Source organism: Oncorhynchus mykiss, chromosome 25, assembly GCF_013265735.2.
Source record: "Oncorhynchus mykiss isolate Arlee chromosome 25, USDA_OmykA_1.1, whole genome shotgun sequence".
Lineage (NCBI taxonomy): Eukaryota > Metazoa > Chordata > Actinopteri > Salmoniformes > Salmonidae > Oncorhynchus > Oncorhynchus mykiss.
Window position 1 is genome coordinate 45062966 of NC_048589.1, and position 19724 is coordinate 45082689.

A 19724-nucleotide genomic window follows, 5' to 3' on the forward strand; every position below is an offset into this window, starting at 1 on the left:
CAAGCAGTAGCACTATACAGTTCATTAGCGCTAGCAGTAGCACTATACAGTTCATTAGCGCTAGCAGTAGCACTATACAGTTCATTAGCGCTAGCAGTAGCACTATACAGTTAATTCTGAAAGTATTTAGACCTCTTGACTTTTTCTACGTTTTGTCACGTTACAGATTTATTCTAAAATGGATCTCCACACAACACCCCATAATGACATCACAACACCATATAGAGACATCACAACACCCCATAATGACATCACAATACCCCATAATGACATCACAATACCCCATAATGACATCACAATACCCCATAATGACAAAGCAAAAACAGGTTATATACATTTTTGCAAATGGATAAAAAAACCAGCTGAAAAATCACATTTACATAAGTATTCAGAGCCTTTACTCAGTACTTTGTTGAAGCACCTTTGGCAGCGATTACAGCCTGGAGTCTTCTTGGGTATGATGCTACAAGCTTGGCACACCTGTATTTGGGGAGTTTCTTCTATTCTTCTCTGCAGATCCTCTCAAGCTCTGTCAGCTTGGATGGGGGGGGGGGGGCGTTGCTGCACGGCAGTGTTGTCTTGGCTGTGTGCTAGTGGTCGTTGTCCTGTTGGAAGGTGAACCTTTGCCCCAGTCTGAGGTCCTGAGCGCTCTGGAGAAGGTTTTCTCTGTACTTTGTTCCATTCATCTTTCCCTCGATCCTGACTAGTCTCCTAGTCCCTCCCTCTGAAAAACATCCCCACAGCATGATGCTGCCACCATGCTTCACCGTAGGGACGGTGCCATGTTTCATCAGAACAGAGAATCTTGTTTCTCATGGTCTGAGAGTCCTTTAGGTGCCTTTTGCAAACTCCAAGTGGGCTGTCATGTACCTTTTACTGAGGAGTGGCTTCCGTCTGGCTTGATTGGTGGAGTGCTTCAGAGATGGCTGTCCTTCTGGAAGGTTCTCATCTCCACAGAGGAACTCTAGAGCTCTGTCATAGTGACCATTGGGTCCTAACAAGAGACTTTGCAATGGCCATTTTGTCCTCTTATTGTAGGGGAAATGGATGAGGCCAGCCTTGGTTTGCTGCTTAATACGGTTAAAGTTCTGCAAAATCACACTACAAGCCAAAGAATAAAACACTAAAATGACAAGAGTAACTCAGAGTCTTGGTGGTTCCAAACTTCTTCCATTTAAGAATGATGGAGGCCACTGTGTTCTTGGGGATCTTCAATGCTGCAAAAATGTTTTGGTACCCTTCCCCAGATCTGTGCCTCGACACAATCCTGTCTCGGAGCTCTACGGACAATTCCTTCAACCTCGTGGCTTGGCTTTTGCTCTGACATGTACTGTCAACTGTGGGACCTTATATAGACAGGTGTGTGCCTTTCCAAATCATGTCCAATCAATTGAATTTACCACAGGTGGACTCCAAAGAAGTTGTAGAAACATCTCAAGGATGATCAATGGAAACAGGATGCACCTGAGCTCAATTTCAAATCTCATATCAAAGGGTCTGAATACTTATGTAAATAAGGTACGTGTTTTTTATTTCTATTTTTAAAAACCTGTTTTTGCTTTGTCATTATGGGGTATTGTGATGTCATTATGGGGTATTGTGATGTCATTATGGGGTATTGTGATGTCATTATGGGGTATTGTGATGTCTTTATGGGGTATTGTGATGTCATTATGGGGTATTGTGATGTCATTATGGGGTATTGTGATGTCATTATGGGGTATTGTGATGTCATTATGGGGTATTGTGATGTCATTATGGGGTATTGTGATGTCATTATGGGGTATTGTGATGTCTTTATGGGGTATTGTGATGTCATTATGGGGTATTGTGATGTCATTATGGGGTATTGTGATGTCTTTATGGGGTATTGTGATGTCATTATGGGGTTTTGTGATGTCATTATGGGGTATTGTGATGTCATTATGGGGTATTGTGATGTCATTATGGGGTATTGTGATGTCATTATGGGGTATTGTGTGTAGATTGCTGAGGATATTTTATTTATTTAATCCATTGTAGAATAAGGCTGTAACGTAACAAAATGTGGAAAAAGTCAGGAAGGGGTCTGAATACTTTCAGAATAGGTCCAGTTGGTGTGTCAGAAATACTTTGGCTATTTTCACAGCAGGAATTAGCTGGCGGTGGTGGGGAGAAACGGCTGGATTTCGATTAATAAATACATTGGAGTGTGACGAGGGCTTGGCCAACCAACGCGTGCCATTGTCTCCAGTTCTGCAGGTTATTGACGGTCTCTGGGGGCACGGAATATTCTAGTCCATTGTGGATTGATACTACAGTTTACTAAATGGCATAGGCTACAGTAACGAGTACTAACAACAGTAAAAATGTTTGGCGTGTCGACAGTCAACATTGTCCTGAGGACGTCTTTACACATAGGCTCCTGTAAATTGTATTGTGTGGGGGGGGACCTGTTCTCAATAAGACAGAGACACCCCAGGACTCCTGTTGATGTGGCCTGATAGGACGGGATCATTCCAATAATGTTTGGAGGGGCGTGTCTTCGGTGAACCGGACAAGAGGCAGCCCTTTGGTAAAGGGGATGGATACATGCAGTATGCACTGCAGGGAGGCCCATGTGAATAATGCAGAGGCCTGGTGGCAGAAGCCTGGTGGCAGAAGCCTGGTGACAGAAGCCTGGTGGCAGAAGCCTGGTGGCAGAGGCCTGGTGACAGGAGCCTGGTGGCAGAAGCCTGGTGGCAGAAGCCTGGTGACAGGAGCCTGGTGGCAGAAGCCTGGTGGCAGAAGCCTGGTGGCAGAAGCCTGGTGGCAGAAGCCTGGTGACAGAAGCCTGGTGGCAGAAGCCTGGTGACAGAAGCCTGGTGGCAGAAGCCTGGTGGCAGAAGCCTGATGACAGAAGCCTGGTGGCAGAAGCCTGGTGGCAGAAGCCTGATGACAGAAGCCTGGTGACAGAAGCCTGGTGACAGAAGCCTGGTGACAGAAGCCTGGTGACAGAAGCCTGGTGACAGAAGCCTGACGACAGAAGCCTGACGACAGAAGCCTGACGACAGAAGCCTGGTGGCAGAAGCCTGGTGGCAGAAGCCTGGTGACAGAAGCCTGGTGACAGAAGCCTGGTGGCAGAAGCCTGATGACAGAAGCCTGGTGGCAGAAGCCTGGTGGCAGAAGCCTGGTGAGTCGGGGAGACCATTCGGAAACCTTTACAGATAGGCTCCTGGTTAACACATGGCAGGATAAGACGGACACAAGACACATTGCTGGTGAAGCGGCTTTTTGAACCAGGGTTATCCATGCATGCTGTCTGACCTGTGACTTACCACCTCCTCTGTCTAGTAGAGGCTATAAGGACACGCATGACGCCCCAGAACATATCTCTTTAGGTAAAGGGTCAGTTTTAGGTTTTGGATAGTTGGTTTCAGTGTCAGTTGTGTCCCTCCTGTCTGGTCTCAGTGTTATTAATGTCTGCTTCCTGTTCCTGCCCTGTCTGACAGCACAGGGGGGGGGTTAGGGTTATCAATGTTGTGTAACCTACCTCCTCCTCCTGGCCCCCCTGTTGTTAAAGCCTGCTTCCTGTTCCTGACCTGACTGTCTGATAGCACAAGGAGGGGGTTACGAGAGGAGAACAGAAGAGGGTTGGGGTTACGAGAGGGAAACAGAAGAGGGGAGGGGTTACGAGAGGGAAACAGAAGAGGGGAGGGGTTACGAGAGGGAAACAGAAGAGGGGAGGGGTTACGAGAGGGAAACAGAAGAGGGGAGGGATTAAGGGAGGGAAACAGATGAGGGGAGGGGTTACGGGAGGGAAACAGAAGAGGGGAGGGGTTACGAGAGGGAAACAGAAGAGGGGAGGGGTTACGAGAGGGAAACAGAAGAGGGGAGGGGTTACGAGAGGGAAACAGAAGAGGGGAGGGGTTACGGGAGGGAAACAGAAGAGGTGAGGGGTTACGGGAGGGAAAGAGAAGAGGGGAGGGGTTACGAGAGGGAAACAGAAGAGGGGAGGGGTTACGAGAGAGAAACAGAAGAGGGGAGGGGTTACGAGAGGGAAACAGAAGAGGGGAGGGGTTACGAGAGGGAAACAGAAGAGGGGAGGGGTTACGGGAGGGAAACACATGAGGGGAGGGGTTACGGGAGGGAAACAGAAGAGGGGAGGGGTTACGAGAGGGAAACAGAAGAGGGGAGGGGTTACGAGAGGGAAACAGAAGAGGGGAGGGGTTACGGGAGGGAAACACATGAGGGGAGGGGTTACGGGAGGGAAACAGAAGAGGGGAGGGGTTACGAGACGGAAACAGAAGAGGGCAGGGGTTACGAGAGGGAAACAGAAGAGGGGAGGGGTTACGAGAGGGAAACAGAAGAGGGGAGGGGTTACGGGAGGGAAACACATGAGGGGAGGGGTTACGGGAGGGAAACAGAAAAGGGGAGGGGTTACGAGAGGGAAACAGAAGAGGGGAGGGGTTACGAGAGGGAAACAGAAGAGGGGAGGGGTTACGGGAGGGAAACAGAAGAGGGGAGGGGTTACGGGAGGGAAAGAGAAGAGGGGAGGGGTTACGAGAGGGAAACAGAAGAGGGGAGGGGTTACGAGAGAGAAACAGAAGAGGGGAGGGGTTACGAGAGGGAAACAGTAGAGGGGGGAGGGGTTACGAGAGGGAAACAGTGGAGGGGGGAGGGGTTACGAGAGGGAAACAGTGGAGGGGGGAGGGGTTACGAGAGGGAAACAGAAGAGGGGAGGGGTTACGAGAGGGAAACAGAAGAAGAGGGGAGGGGTTACGAGAGGGAAACAGAAGAGGGGAGGGGTTACGAGAGGGAAACAGAAGAGGGGATGGGTTACGGGAGGGAAACAGAAGAGGGGAGGGGTTACGAGAGGGAAACAGAAGAGGGGAGGGGTTACGAGAGAGAAACAGAAGAGGGGAGGGGTTACGAGAGGGTAAACAACATCAATGTAATAGGTTTATGGAAAATAACCTGCATTTATTTCCACTTGTTAATGATTCACATGAGAGACATCCTCATTCAAAATGAAAAGCACAAATGTTTAATGCTAAAAAGCAGAGGTGATTAAAGTCGACATCGATCCAGGCTTACTGTCTAGATCGTTGCACCATCTCCTTCTTGGGAACGGCTCTTTGAAACACCGCTGTGCCTTGGGAGAGAAGACGGTACAATCAGCCATGTTTAACAAACCTATTGTGTTAAGTTGTTGAAGAGGGGTGGGGGACTGAGGGGGAGGGTTGGTATCTGCGGGTTGGGAGACTAGGGGGAGGGTTGGTATCTGCAGGTTGGGAGACTAGGGGGAGGGTTGGTATCTGCAGGTTGGGAGACTAGGGGGAGGGTTGGTACCTGCAGGTTGGGAGACTAGGGGAGGGTTGGTACCTGCAGGTTGGGAGACTAGGGGGAGGGTTGGTATCTGCAGGTTGGGAGACTAAGGGGAGGGTTGGTACCTGCAGGTTGGGAGACTAGGGGGAGGGTTGGTATCTGCAGGTTGGGAGACTAGGGGGAGGGTTGGTACCTGCAGGTTGGGAGACTAGGGGGAGGGTTGGTACCTGCAGGTTGGGAGACTAGGGGGAGGGTTGGCACCTGCAGGGTTGGGAGACTAGGGGGAGGGTTGGTACCTGCAGGTTGGGAGACTAGGGGGAGGGTTGGTACCTGCAGGTTGGGAGACTAGGGGGAGGGTTGGTACCTGTTTAACAAACCTATTGTGTTAAGTTGTTGAAGAGGGGTGGGGGACTGAGGGGGAGGGTTGGTACCTGCAGGTTGGGAGACTAGGGGGAGGGTTGGTACCTGTTTAACAAACCTATTGTGTTAAGTTGTTGAAGAGGGGTGGGGGACTGAGGGGGAGGGTTGGTATCTGCAGGTTGGGAGACTAGGGGGAGGGTTGGTACCTGTTTAACAAACCTATTGTGTTAAGTTGTTGAAGAGGGGTGGGGGACTGAGGGGGAGGGTTGGTATCTGCAGGTTGGGAGACTAGGGGGAGGGTTGGTACCTGTTTAACAAACCTATTGTGTTAAGTTGTTGAAGAGGGGTGGGGGACTGAGGGGGAGGGTTGGTATCTGCAGGTTGGGAGACTAGGGGGAGGGTTGGTATCTGCAGGTTGGGAGACTAGGGGGAGGGTTGGTACCTGCAGGTTGGGAGACTAGGGGGAGGGTTGGTACCTGCAGGTTGGGAGACTAGGGGGAGGGTTGGTATCTGCAGGTTGGGAGACTAAGGGGAGGGTTGGTACCTGCAGGTTGGGAGACTAGGGGGAGGGTTGGTACCTGCAGGGTTGGGAGACTAGGGGGAGGGTTGGTACCTGCAGGTTGGGAGACTAGGGGAGGGTTGGTACCTGCAGGTTGGGAGACTAGGGGGAGGGTTGGTACCTGCAGGTTGGGAGACTAGGAGGAGGGTTGGTACCTGCAGGTTGGGAGACTAGGGGGAGGGTTGGTACCTGCAGGTTGGGAGACTAGGGGGAGGGTTGGTATCTGCAGGTTGGGAGACTAGGGGGAGGGTTGGTACCTGCAGGTTGGGAGACTAGGAGGAGGGTTGGTATCTGCAGGTTGGGAGACTAGGAGGAGGGTTGGTACCTGCGGGTTGGGAGACTAGGGGGAGGGTTGGTACCTGCAGGGTTGGGAGACTAGGGGGAGGGTTGGTACCTGCAGGTTGGGAGACTAGGGGGAGGGTTGGTACCTGCAGGTTGGGAGACTAGGAGGAGGGTTGGTATCTGCAGGTTGGGAGACTAGGAGGAGGGTTGGTACCTGCGGGTTGGGAGACTAGGGGGAGGGTTGGTACCTGCAGGGTTGGGAGACTAGGGGGAGGGTTGGTACCTGCAGGTTGGGAGACTAGGAGGAGGGTTGGTATCTGCAGGTTGGGAGACTAAGAGGAGGGTTGGTACCTGCGGGTTGGGAGACTAGGGGGAGGGTTGGTACCTGCAGGGTTGGGAGACTAGGGGGAGGGTTGGTACCTGCAGGTTGGGAGACTAGGAGGAGGGTTGGTATCTGCAGGTTGGGAGACTAGGAGGAGGGTTGGTACCTGCGGGTTGGGACAGTCTCCCTGGTCTTCTGGGTTGGTTGAAGAGCTTGTTTCTCTCTCTGCTGAAGACGACCTGCAGCTTCCTCTCCTCTACCTGCAGCACCAGACGCTTCACCCTCTCCCGAGACCGAGACACAAACTCTGGCCGACGCAGCTCCAGAGCCTCCTACAGGAGTTGAAGACGTGGAACAGGTTTTAGATGGGCTTAATCGTGTTGAAGAGGAGCAGTTTGTTTGACCTTTGACCAACAACGTAGGCAACACGGCGCAGGCACAGAGTAGGCAACAGACACAGAGTAGGCAACAGACACAGAGTAGGCAACAGACACAGCGTAGGCAACAGACACAGCGTAGGCAACAGACACAGCGTAGGCAACAGACACAGCGTAGGCAACAGACACCGCGTAGGCAACAGACACCGCGTAGGCAACAGACACCGCGTAGGCAACAGACACAGAGTAGGCAACAGACACAGAGTAGGCAACAGACAGAGTAGGCAACAGACACAGCGTAGGCAACAGACACAGAGTAGGCAACAGACACAGAGTAGGCAACAGACACAGAGTAGGCAACAGACACAGAGTAGGCAACAGACACAGAGTAGGCAACAGACACAGCGTAGGCAACAGACACAGAGTAGGCAACAGACACAGCGTAGGCAACAGACACAGCGTAGGCAACAGACACAGCGTAGGCAACAGACACAGCGTAGGCAACAGACAAAGCGTAGGCAACAGACACAGAGTAGGCAACAGACACAGAGTAGGCAACAGACACAGAGTAGGCAACAGACACAGAGTAGGCAACAGACACAGCGTAGGCAACAGACACAGCGTAGGCAACAGACACAGAGTAGGCAACAGACACAGAGTAGGCAACAGACACAGAGTAGGCAACAGACACAGAGTAGGCAACAGACACAGCGTAGGCAACAGACACAGCGTAGGCAACAGACACAGCGTAGGCAACAGACACAGCGTAGGCAACAGACACAGAGTAGGCAACAGACACAGAGTAGGCAACAGACACATCGAAACACAGAGTAGTGAACCAGACCTGGAGAGAGATGCGGACCAGGGCGGCGGGGGCGTTGCCAGTGGGTTCAGGCCCAGGAGGGGTGATGATGCTGTGCTTGGTGTGCTGCCTCTCACTGGGTCTGTCGCGGTCAGCCTCCAGCTGATTGGTCTGTAGTCTGTCTGTCAGTCTCTCCCTGACAAATCACAGCACAGTTCTTATAACCACAAAAAAAACAGTTCAAAGTTCTTAAACTATACAATAGAATAATAAAAAAAATAAGAAAGATTTTTAAAAAACAATACATTTTTAAACAAATAGTAGATTAAGATAGATCAGACAGACAGACCTGTCCTGTATTTGTCTCTGTCTGAGCGGTTCTCTCCAGGGCCGGGTGGTTCTGCTGTAGGGTTCAAACCAGGCCGGGCCCTGGGGAGGCTGCTGCTCCGGCCTGTTCTCCTTCCTGCCCTCAGCTCTCAGGTCCTCAGCAGGGATGTACCACGATACACCTGGAAGTAGGAAACAGACAGGAAGAGACACCTGGAAGTAGGAAACAGACAGGAAGAGACACCTGGAAGTAGGAAACAGACAGGAAGAGACACCTGGAAGTAGGAAACAGACAGGAAGAGACACCTGGAAGTAGGAAACAGACAGGAAGAGACACCTGGAAGTAGGAAACAGACAGGAAGAGACACCTGGAAGTAGGAAACAGACAGGAAGAGACACCTGGAAGTAGGAAACAGACAGGAAGAGACACCTGGAAGTAGGAAACAGACAGGAAGAGACACCTGGAAGTAGGAAACAGACAGGAAGAGACACCTGGAAGTAGGAAACAGACATGAAGAGACACCTGGAAGTAGGAAACAGACAGGAAGAGACACCTGGAAGTAGGAAACAGACATGAAGAGACACCTGGAAGTAGGAAACAGACATGAAGAGACACCTGGAAGTAGGAAACAGACAGGAAGAGACACCTGGAAGTAGGAAACAGACAGGAAGAGACACCTGGAAGTAGGAAACAAGACATGAAGACACACTATCTCCTTAATGCCATGACATACACTGACCATACATTCACTGAGGCGAAAGCTATGCCGAGTGCCCTAAACTATCTCCTTAATGCCGAGTGCCCTAAACTATCTCCTTACTGCCGAGTGCCCTAAACTATCTCCTTACTGCCGAGTGCCCTAAACTATCTCCTTACTGCCGAGTGCCCGAAACTATCTCCTTAATGCCGAGTGCCCTAAACTATCTCCTTACTGCTGAGTGCCAAACAGAGACCCATCAGGTCTGTGGTATGACTCGTCCAGGGATTGAACTCATAACCTTCCAATCTCAGGGCGGACATTAACAATAAGGTTGGTAGAACTGCATGGTACTCACTTCTTATCAGAAAGTGATACATGGAGATATACTCTGAGTCTACAAAACATTAGGAACACCTACTCTTTCCATGACATACACTGACCAGGTGAATCCAGGTGAAAGATATGATCCCTTATTGATGTCACTTGTTAAATCCACTTCAATCAGTGTAGATGAAAGGGGAGGAGACGGGTTAAATAAGGATTTTTAAGCCTTGAGACAATTGGGACATGGATTGTGTATGTGTGTGTCATTCAGAGGGTGAATGGGCAAGACAGAATATTTAAGTGCCAGGCGCACCGGTTTGTGTCAAGAACTACAACGCTGCTGGGTTTTTCACGCTCAACAATTTCCCGTGTGTATCAACAATGGTCCACCACCCAGAGGACATCCAGCCAACTTGACACAACTGTGGGAAGCATTGGAGTCGACATGGGGCCAGCATCCCTGTGGAACGCTTTCAACACCTTGTAGAGTCAACATGGGCCAGCATCCCTGTGGAAGGCTTTCAACACCTTGTAGAGTCAACATGGACCAGCATCCCTGTGGAACGCTTTCAACACCTTGTAGAGTCAACATGGACCAGCATCCCTGTGGAACGCTTTCAACACCTTGTAGAGTCAACATGGGCCAGCATCCCTGTGGAAGGCTTTCAACACCTTGTAGAGTCAACATGGACCAGCATCCCTGTGGAACGCTTTCAACACCTTGTAGAGTCAACATGGACCAGCATCCCTGTGGAACGCTTTCAACACCTTGTAGAGTCAACATGGGCCAGCATCCCTGTGGAACGCTTTCAACACCTTGTGGAGTCAACATGGACCAGCATCCCTGTGGAACGCTTTCAACACCTTGTGGAGTCAACATGGACCAGCATCCCTGTGGAACGCTTTCAACACCTTGTGGAGTCAACATGGACCAGCATCCCTGTGGAACGCTTTCAACACCTTGTGGAGTCAACATGGACCAGCATCCCTGTGGAACGCTTTCAACACCTTGTGGAGTCAACATGGACCAGCATCCCTGTGGAACGCTTTCAACACCTTGTGGAGTCCATGACCCTGATGAATTGAGGCAATTCTGAGGACAAATGGAGGGTGCTTCAAATTGTGAGGCTAGTCCCGCTGCTCGTTTCTGTCTTTAAATCATATTGGATTAGTATTGTTTTACTGATTTGGAGCGCTCCAGAGTTTAAATGTAAAATGTCAGTTCTCCGTACCTTGAGGGTAGTAGGGCCTGGCAGAGGGTTGGCTCATCTTCCTCTTCCTCTGCGTTTTAGGAGGGCTCCTGTCCCCAGCTCTAACCCTCTTGCTACCAGAGTGTGAGGAGGGGAGCACCCTGGCACCCCTGGCTGAGCCTGGCGAGGGGAACGTTGTGCCGACGTCTCGGGTGTGACGACGTGTTCCGTTACTCACAATCTCCAGGTCCCCTGCGGAGAGGAGAGTGAGAGATGGTCGAGTGTCCATGTTTGAGCCACACCTTCCACACCTTCAATGTTTATACACTTAACAAAAATATCAAAACGCAACATGTAAAGTGTTGGTCCCATGTTTCATGAGCTGAAATAAAAGAACAAACAAAATGTTCCATACACACCAAAAGCTTATTTATTTCAAATGTGGTGCACAAATGTGTTTACATCCCTGTTAGTGAGCATTTCTCCTTTGCCAAGATAATCCATCCACCTGACAGGTGTGGCATATCAAGAAGCTGATTAAACAGCATGATCATTACACATGTGCACCTTGTGCTGGGGACAATAAAAGGCCACTCTAAAAATGTGCAGTTTGAGGGAGCGTGCAGTTTGCATGCTGACTGCAGGAATGTCCACCAGATCTGTTGCCAGAGGCTTGAAAGTTAATTTCTCTATGATAAGCCGCCTCCAATGTTGTTTTAGAGAATTTGGCAGTACGTCCAACCGGCCTCACAACAGCAGACCACGTGTAACCACGCCAGCCCACTCCTTCTCCTGCGGGATCATCTGAGATCAGCCACCCGGACAGCTGATGAAACGGTGGGTTGGCACAACTGAAGAATTTCTGCACAAACTGTCAGAAACCGTCTCAGGGATGCTCATCTGCGTGCTCATCGTCCTCACCAGGGTCTTGACCTGACTGCAGTTCGGCGTCGTAACCGACTTCAGTGGGCAAATGATCACCTTCGATGGCCACTGGCATGCTGGAGAAGTGTGTTCTTCACGGATGAATCCCAGTTTCAACTGTACCGAGCAGATAACATCTCATCCTGTCTACATGGCCGACAGCGTGTATGGCGTTGTGCGGACGAGTGGTTCGCTGATGTCAACGTTGTGAACAGAGTGCCCCATCGTGACGGTGGGGTTATGGTATGGGCAGGCATAAACTACGGACAACAAACACAAATTGCATTTTATTGATTGCAATTTGAATGCTCAGAGATACAGTGACGAGATCCTGAGGCCCATTGTCGTGCCATTCATCCACCACCATCACTTCATGTTTCAGCATGATAATGCACGGCCCCATGTCGCAAGACTCTGTAGACAATTCCTGGACACTGAAAATGTCCCAGTTCTTCCATGGCCTGCATACTCACCAGACATGTCACCCATTGAGCATGTTTGGGATGCTCTGGATCGACGTGTACGACAGCATGTTTCAGTTCCCGCCAATAGGACAGTTGAGCTAACGTGCGCTAATGTGATTAGCATGACAGTTGTAAGTAACAGCAAACTTTCCAGGACATAGACATGTCTTATACGAGCAGAAAGCTTAAATTCGTGTTACTGTAAATGCACTGTCCAATTTACAGTAGCTTTTACAGTGAAATAATACTATGCTATTGTTTGAGGAACAGAACACTTTTGTCACGGCAACTGGTTTGATACATTCACCTCTGAAGGTAAATCATGTATTTACATTCAGTGATCTGGCTCTGATTGGTCATCCTGAGGCTCCCAGAGATAAAATGTAGCAACATATTGTCCAGTATTGCAAATTCTTCACTCGATCAATCTGAAACTTTACACACACGCTGCTGCCATCTAGTAGCCAAAATATAAATTACGCCTAAACTGTAATATTATATTATGGCCTCGCTTGGATTTCAAAGATTATAAAAATAAATAAACAAATAAATGAAAATGCATATTTTTGTTTGTTTGTATTATCTTTTACCAGATCTAATGTTTTATATTCTCCGACATTAATTTCACATTTCCACAAATGTCAAAGTGTTTCCTTTCAAATGATACCAAGAATATGCGTATGCTTCAGATCCTGAGCTACAGGCAGTTAGATTTGGGTGTGTTATTTTAGGAGAAAATTGAAGAACAGGGTCAGATCCTTAAGAGGTTTTAGGTCTCTGTGACCAACATCTGTATTCCCAGTAACGTGAAATTCATAGATTAGGGCCTAATGAATATATTTCAATTGACTGAATTCCTTATACAGTGCATTCGGAAAGTATTCAGACCCCTTCCCCTTTAGTTACAGCCTTATTCTAAAATTGATTCAATATTTTTCTCCCCTCATCAATCTACGCACAACGCCCCATAATGACAAAGCACAAACAAGTTGTCCACCTGTGATAAATGCAGTTGACAGTGCATGTCAGAGCAAAAACCAAGCCGTGCGTGAGGTGGAAGGAATTGTCCGTAGAGCTCCAAGACAGGATTGTGTCGAGTCACAGATCTGGGGAAGGGTACCAACAACTTTCTGCAGTATTGAAGGTCCCCGAGAACACAGTGGCCTCCATCATTCTGAAATGGAAGAAGCCATGAAGACTCTTAGAGCTCGCCAAGGCAAACTGAGCAATCAGGGGAGAAGGGCCTTGGTCAGGGAGGTGACCAAGAACCCGGTGGTCACTCTGACAGAGCTCCAGAGTTCCTCTGTGGAGACGGGAGAACCTTCCAGAAGGACAACAATCTCTGCAGCACTTCACCAATCAGGCCTTTATGGTAGAGTGGCCAGACGGAAACCCCTCCTCAGTAAAAGGAACATGACAGCCTGCTTGGAGTTTACCAAAAGGCACATAAAGGACTCTCAGACCATGAGAAACAAGATTCTCTACTCTGATGAAAACAAGATTGAACTCTTTGGCCTGAATGCCAAGCTGTAGACTCAAGGCTGTAATCACTGCCAAGGGTTCTTCAACAAAGTACTAAGTAAAAGGTCTGAATACTTATGTAAATGTGATTTAATATATGTATTTAATTTTTTACATACATTTGCAAAAATGTCTAAAAACCTGTTTTTGCTTTGTCACTATGGGGTATTGTGATGTCACTATGGGGTATTGTGATATCATTATGGGGTATTGTGATGTCATTATGGGGTATTGTGATGTCATTATGGGGTATTGTGATGTCACTATGGGGTATTGTGATGTCACTATGGGGTATTGTGATGTCACTATGGGGTATTGTGATGTCACTATGGGGTATTGTGATGTCACTATGGGGTATTGTGATGTCATTATGGGGTATTGTGATGTCATTATGGGGTATTGTGATGTCATTATGGGGTATTGTGATGTCATTATGGGGTTTTAGATTGATGAGGAAAAAACAATTGAATCCATTTTAGAATGAGGCTGAAAAAGTAACAAAATGTGGAAATAGTCAAAGGGTCTGAATACACTATGTGAACTGTAACTCAGTAAAATATTTTAAATTGTTGCATGTTGCATTTATATTATTATTCAGTGTACAGTGGGGCAAAAAAAGTATTTAGTCAGCCACCAATTGTGCAATCCTACAATGTGATTTTCTGGATTTTTTTACCCTCATTTTGTCTGTCATAGTTGAAGTGTACCTATGATGAAAATTACAGGCCTCTCATCTTTTTAAGTGGGAGAACTTGCACAATTGGTGGCTGACTAAATACTTTTTTGCCCCACTGTACATATTATTTTCAGAACATACTGGGTTACTGACCTGCCTGTACGCCTTTGTTGACATGTTTGACTGCCTTCTTGGAGTGGGAGGGGCCACGATGCGAGGGGAGGGTGTAGGTGCTGGTTGAAGATGCAGAGTCAGCTGGAATCTGAGGAGCCACAATACACAGGAGCCGATCAATGGCTATCAAAACTATAGATCATTCAATATACAGTAGAGAACAGAGCCTGAGAAAGATGGGTCTGAAAACAAACAGTTTTATAACAGAAAGGGTAGAGAGAGCAGAGAGGAGTGTGAGGGAGGAGAGAGAGAGAGGCAAGCTGGTCCTGGGACTCTGTACACAAACAGACCCCACAATTAGACCCAACCAAATGACATCACAGCAGCACAATTTGTGACCTGTTACCACAAGAAAAGGGCAACTAGTGAAGAACAAACACCATCGTAAATACAACCCATATTTATGTTAACTATTTGCAGACCATTACAACACTGTATATCATATGACATCTGAAATGTCTTTCTTTTTTTTTGGAAGAGTAATGTTTACTGTTCATTTTTACTGTTTATTTCACTTCTTGTATATTATCTACCTCACTTGCTTTGGCAATGATAACATATGTTTCCCATGCCAATAAAGTTATTGAATTGAAATTGAGAGAGAGATGAGGGAGAGAAGAGAGAGAGAGGGAGAGAAGAGAGAGAGATGAAGAGAAGAGAGAGAGAGAGAGGAGAGAAAGAGAGAGGAGAGAGAGGATAGAGAGAAGAGAGAGAGATGGAGAGGAGAGAGAGATGGAGATGGAGAGAAGAGAGAGAGAGATGGAGAGAAGAGAGAGAGAGAAGAGAGAGATGGAGAGAAGAGAGATGGAGAGAAGAGAGAGAGATGAAGAGAAGAGAGAGAGAGGAGAGAGGAGAGAGGAGAGAGAGAGAAGAGAGAGAGAGGAGAGAGAGAGAAGAGAGAGATGGAAAGAAGAGAGAGGAGAGAGAGGGAGAGAAGAGAGAGAGATGGAGAGAAGAGAGAGGAGAAGAGAGAGAGGAGAGAGAGAGAGAGAAGAATAACTCAACAGAACGGTAGACATACTACAGAGTTATCAGTGCCAGTAGACTCTGAGGGGACTGGAGGGATATGAGGAGTCTCTCTGGGCCTCCCTCTCCTCTGCTCCTTGCTCTGCCTCTGCTGGAGGATGGTGCTGTACAGTTTACTAAGGCTGTGACTGGTCCTGTGATTGGTCCTGTGGCTGGTCCCTAGGTGAGTTGAACAAAAGGAGAATAGTTCGTAAACGTTAGCTAATGTTCATTAAAAATCTCGTTGAATTGAAAAGTGTTCCCAAGTAACATGTACACCTCAAGCAGAATCCTTGCTGAACCCACCTTGTGTATTCAGCCCTCTGACCCTGTGGGCTCCGAAGGCCCTCACCAGTCGGGCTGTGTCTATTGTTGACATGGAGCTGCTGGTCTCCCCTGAGACGCTCCCAGACCTCTCTCTCTCTGCTGGACACAGGTATTGGCTGCGGGCCGGGAGGTGGGAGGGGCTAAAGCTGTGGGCCGGACCATGGGAGGGGCTAGAGCTGTCCTCCCCCTCTGCGGGCTGGGGCTCCTCATCCTGCTGCTCCCAGGCCTGGCGGGGAACACTAGCCTTAGCCTGGTTAGCTTTAGCATGGGGATCGCTCCGGCCACTGCTGCTCTCCTCTCTCCTACTCCTCCCTTCCTCCACACCTCCTCTTCTCCTCTCTTCCTCCTTCCTACTACTCTTTCGTTCTCTTCTCCTCCCTCCTCCCTCTTGTTCTGTGGTATCAGTCTGCTGCGTTGGCTCTGGCGGGGTGGAGGTCCCGGTGCTGTGGATGAGGCGGGACAGACGCTCCAGCCGCTCCAGCAGGGACGCCTCTCTCTCATTGGTGGGCCGGGCCTCCTCCAGGCTCCACCTCTCACTGAACCTGCGCCACAGTTGGTCCAGAGTGCTGCCACTCCGCTGGGCTAGACTGTGGTCCCGCCTCCCCGGCTCTCGCTCCATCCCTGGGTGAGGGGCTGAGGTTCGGACAAGGTGAGCGTTGGAGATCTGGTGGTCCATGTGGAGATGGTGGGTTTTGGGGAAGTGATGGTGGAGGTCCATGGAACTATAGTCCATCTCTACATGCAGAGGCTGAAACACCTCCAGCTCCTCTTCCCCCACCCCCAGGCTGCAGCGTAGGGAGGGCTGGACAGGGTGGTCTGTGTCTGGGACACCCTGGGTGTGTGTGGAGGTGGTGATTGAGGTTCCATGGTCTCTCATGGCCGCAGATGGTCCTCTAGTGGTGGTGGTTGGTATAGCAGGTCCTCTAGTGGTGGTGGTTGGTATAGCAGGTCCTCTAGTGGTGGTGGTTGGTATAGCAGGTCCTCTAGTGGTGGTGATTGGTATAGCAGGTCCTCTAGTGGTGGTGGTTGGTATAGCAGGTCCTCTAGTGGTGGTGGTTGGTATAGCAGGTCCTCTAGTGGTGGTGGTTGGTATAGCAGGTCCTCTAGTGGTGGTGGTTGGTATAGCAGGTCCTCTAGTGGTGGTGGTTGGTATAGCAGGTCCTCTAGTGGTGGTGATTGGTATAGCAGGTCCTCTAGTGGTGGTGGTTGGTACAGCAGGTCCTCTAGTGGTGGTGGTTGGTACAGCAGGTCCTATAGTGGTGGTGATTGGTACAGCAGGTCCTATAGTGGTGGTGATTGGTATAGCAGGTCCTCTAGTGGTGGTGGTTGGTACAGCAGGTCCTCTAGTGGTGGTGGTTGGTACAGCAGGTCCTATAGTGGTGGTGATTGGTACAGCAGGTCCTATAGTGGTGGTGATTGGTATAGCAGGACCTCTAGTGGTGGTGGTTGGTACAGCAGGTCCTCTAGTGGTTGTGATTGGTATAGCAGGTACTCTGGTTAACCCTCCTGTGACATGAGAGAAGCATTTTGACTGTGGAGTACGCTGGTCAACCAATGGTTGGCCTTCATCGTTTGGCACGGTGGTACCTGAGGGTGGAAATGGTATCTGGTTAAGAATTCAAGAGAAAATAACATTCACAAACAAAGCAGTGACACTGTCCATTAAATATATACATACTGTATACAATACTGACCCGGTCCTTGCCCCCAGTGTTAAACCCTCACTATACTGACCCGGTCCTTTCTCCCAGTGTTAAACCCTCACTATACTGACCCGGTCCTATCTCCCAGTGTTAAACCCTCACTATACTGACCCGGTCCTTCCTCCCAGTGTTATCCATCACTATACTGACCCGGTCCTTCCTCCCAGTGTTAAACCCTCACTATACTGACCCGGTCCTTGCCCCCAGTGTTAAACCCTCACTATACTGACCCGGTCCTTTCTCCCAGTGTTAAACCCTCACTATACTGACCCGGTCCTATCTCCCAGTGTTAAACCCTCACTATACTGACCCGGTCCTTCCTCCCAGTGTTATCCATCACTATACTGACCCGGTCCTTTCTCCCAGTGTTATCCATCACTATACTGACCTGGTCCTTTCTCCCAGTGTTATCCATCACTATACTGACCCGGTCCTTTCTCCCAGTGTTATCCATCACTATACTGACCCGGTCCTTTCTCCCAGTGTTATCCATCACTATACTGACCCGGTCCTTTCTCCCAGTGTTATCCATCACTCTACTGACCCGGTCCTTCCCCCCAGTGTTATCCATCACTATACTGACCCGGTCCTTCCTCCCAGTGTTATCCATCACTATACTGACCTGGTCCTTTCTCCCAGTGTTAAACCCTCACTATACTGACCCGGTCCTTCCCCCCAGTGTTATCCATCACTATACTGACCCGGTCCTTCCTCCCAGTGTTATCCATCACTATACTGACCTGGTCCTTTCTCCCAGTGTTATCCATCACTATACTGACCTGGTCCTTTCTCCCAGTGTTAAACCCTCACTATACTGACCCGGTCCTTCCCCCCAGTGTTATCCATCACTATACTGACCCGGTCCTTCCTCCCAGTGTTATCCATCACTATACTGACCCGGTCCTTTCTCCCAGTGTTATCCATCACTATACTGACCCGGTCCTTCCTCCCAGTGTTATCCATCACTATACTGACCCGGTCCTTTCTCCCAGTGTTATCCATCACTATACTGACCTGGTTCTTTCTCCCAGTGTTATCCATCACTATACTGACCCGGTCCTTCCCCCCAGTGTTATCCATCACTATACTGACCCGGTCCTTCTCCCCAGTGTTATCCATCACTATACTGACCTGGTCCTTTCTCCCAGTGTTATCCATCACTATACTGACCCGGTCCTTCCCCCCAGTGTTATCCATCACTATACTGACCCGGTCCTTTCTCCCAGTGTTATCCATCACTATACTGACCTGGTCCTTCCCCCCAGTGTTATCCATCACTATACTGACCCGGTCCTTTCTCCCAGTGTTATCCATCACTATACTGACCCGGTCCTTCCTCCCAGTGTTATCCATCACTATACTGACCCGGTCCTTTCTCCCAGTGTTATCCATCACTATACTGACCCGGTCCTTCCCCCCAGTATTATCCATCACTATACTGACCCGGTCCTTCCCCCCAGTGTTATCCATCTCTATACTGACCCGGTCCTTCCTCCCAGTGTTATCCATCACTATACTGACCCGGTCCTTTCTCCCAGTGTTATCCATCACTATACTGACCCGGTCCTTCCTCCCAGTGTTATCCATCACTATACTGACCCGGTCCTTCCCCCCAGTGTTATCCATCACTATACTGACCTGGTTCTTTCTCCCAGTGTTAAACCCTCACTATACTGACCCGGTCCTTTCTCCCAGTGTTATCCATCACTATACTGACCCGGTCCTTCCCCCCAGTGTTATCCATCACTATACTGACCCGGTCCTTTCTCCCAGTGTTATCCATCACTATACTGACCCGGTCCTTTCTCCCAGTGTTATCCATCACTATACTGACCCGGTCCTTCCCCCCAGTGTTATCCATCACTATACTGACCCGGTCCTTTCTCCCAGTGTTATCCATCACTATACTGACCCGGTCCTTCCTCCCAGTGTTATCCATCACTATACTGACCCGGTCCTTCCCCCCAGTGTTATCCATCACTATACTGACCCGGTCCTTTCTCCCAGTGTTAAACCCTCACTATACTGAGTGCTCACCTGTCCTCTCCATACTGTAGTTTTCTCCCAGTCTTTGTCTCTTGCTGTAGATACCCTCTGTGTGTTTGATGTTTACCCCTCTGTCCACCACCTGGTCCACCTGCTGCCCTCGTGACCCCAGGATCTCTATGTTGAAGCGAGGGGGCACCGCGTCGTCCGAGCCTGGGGAGGAGAGAGAGAGAGCGGGAGGAACGGGTGAGTGCCTCGGAGAGGAAGGAGGAAGCCCTGTCTCTCTCACTATCTCTGAGGATCATCGCTGTCGGACCTGACACTGCCTCTGTCTCTCTTACTCTCGCTGAGGATCATCGCTGTTGGACCTGACACTGCCTCTGTCTCTCTCTTGCACTCACACTGGAACATGAA

At 49.5% G+C, this 19724-nt stretch overlaps 1 protein-coding gene across 3 annotated transcripts in view; it reads right to left on the reverse strand.

Moving 5' to 3' along the window:
• alms1 (ALMS1 centrosome and basal body associated protein) overlaps window positions 1-19724 on the reverse strand; it is a 62877-nt gene that overhangs the window by 10679 nt on the left and 32474 nt on the right. The window contains exons 12-21 of one of the 3 annotated variants that reach the window (XM_036962584.1): window positions 19362-19523; window positions 15601-17208; window positions 15311-15474; window positions 14269-14377; window positions 10573-10782; window positions 8338-8497; window positions 8031-8184; window positions 6976-7141; window positions 5056-5113; window positions 3512-3568 (exon numbers count right to left, since the gene is read on the reverse strand). In XM_036962584.1, the coding sequence (XP_036818479.1) occupies window positions 3512-3568; window positions 5056-5113; window positions 6976-7141; window positions 8031-8184; window positions 8338-8497; window positions 10573-10782; window positions 14269-14377; window positions 15311-15474; window positions 15601-17208; window positions 19362-19523 (2848 nt within the window). The remainder of the gene's footprint in view (window positions 1-3511; window positions 3569-5055; window positions 5114-6975; window positions 7142-8030; window positions 8185-8337; window positions 8498-10572; window positions 10783-14268; window positions 14378-15310; window positions 15475-15600; window positions 17209-19361; window positions 19524-19724) is intronic. The other 2 variants (XM_036962586.1, XM_036962585.1) reach the window with 2 other exon arrangements.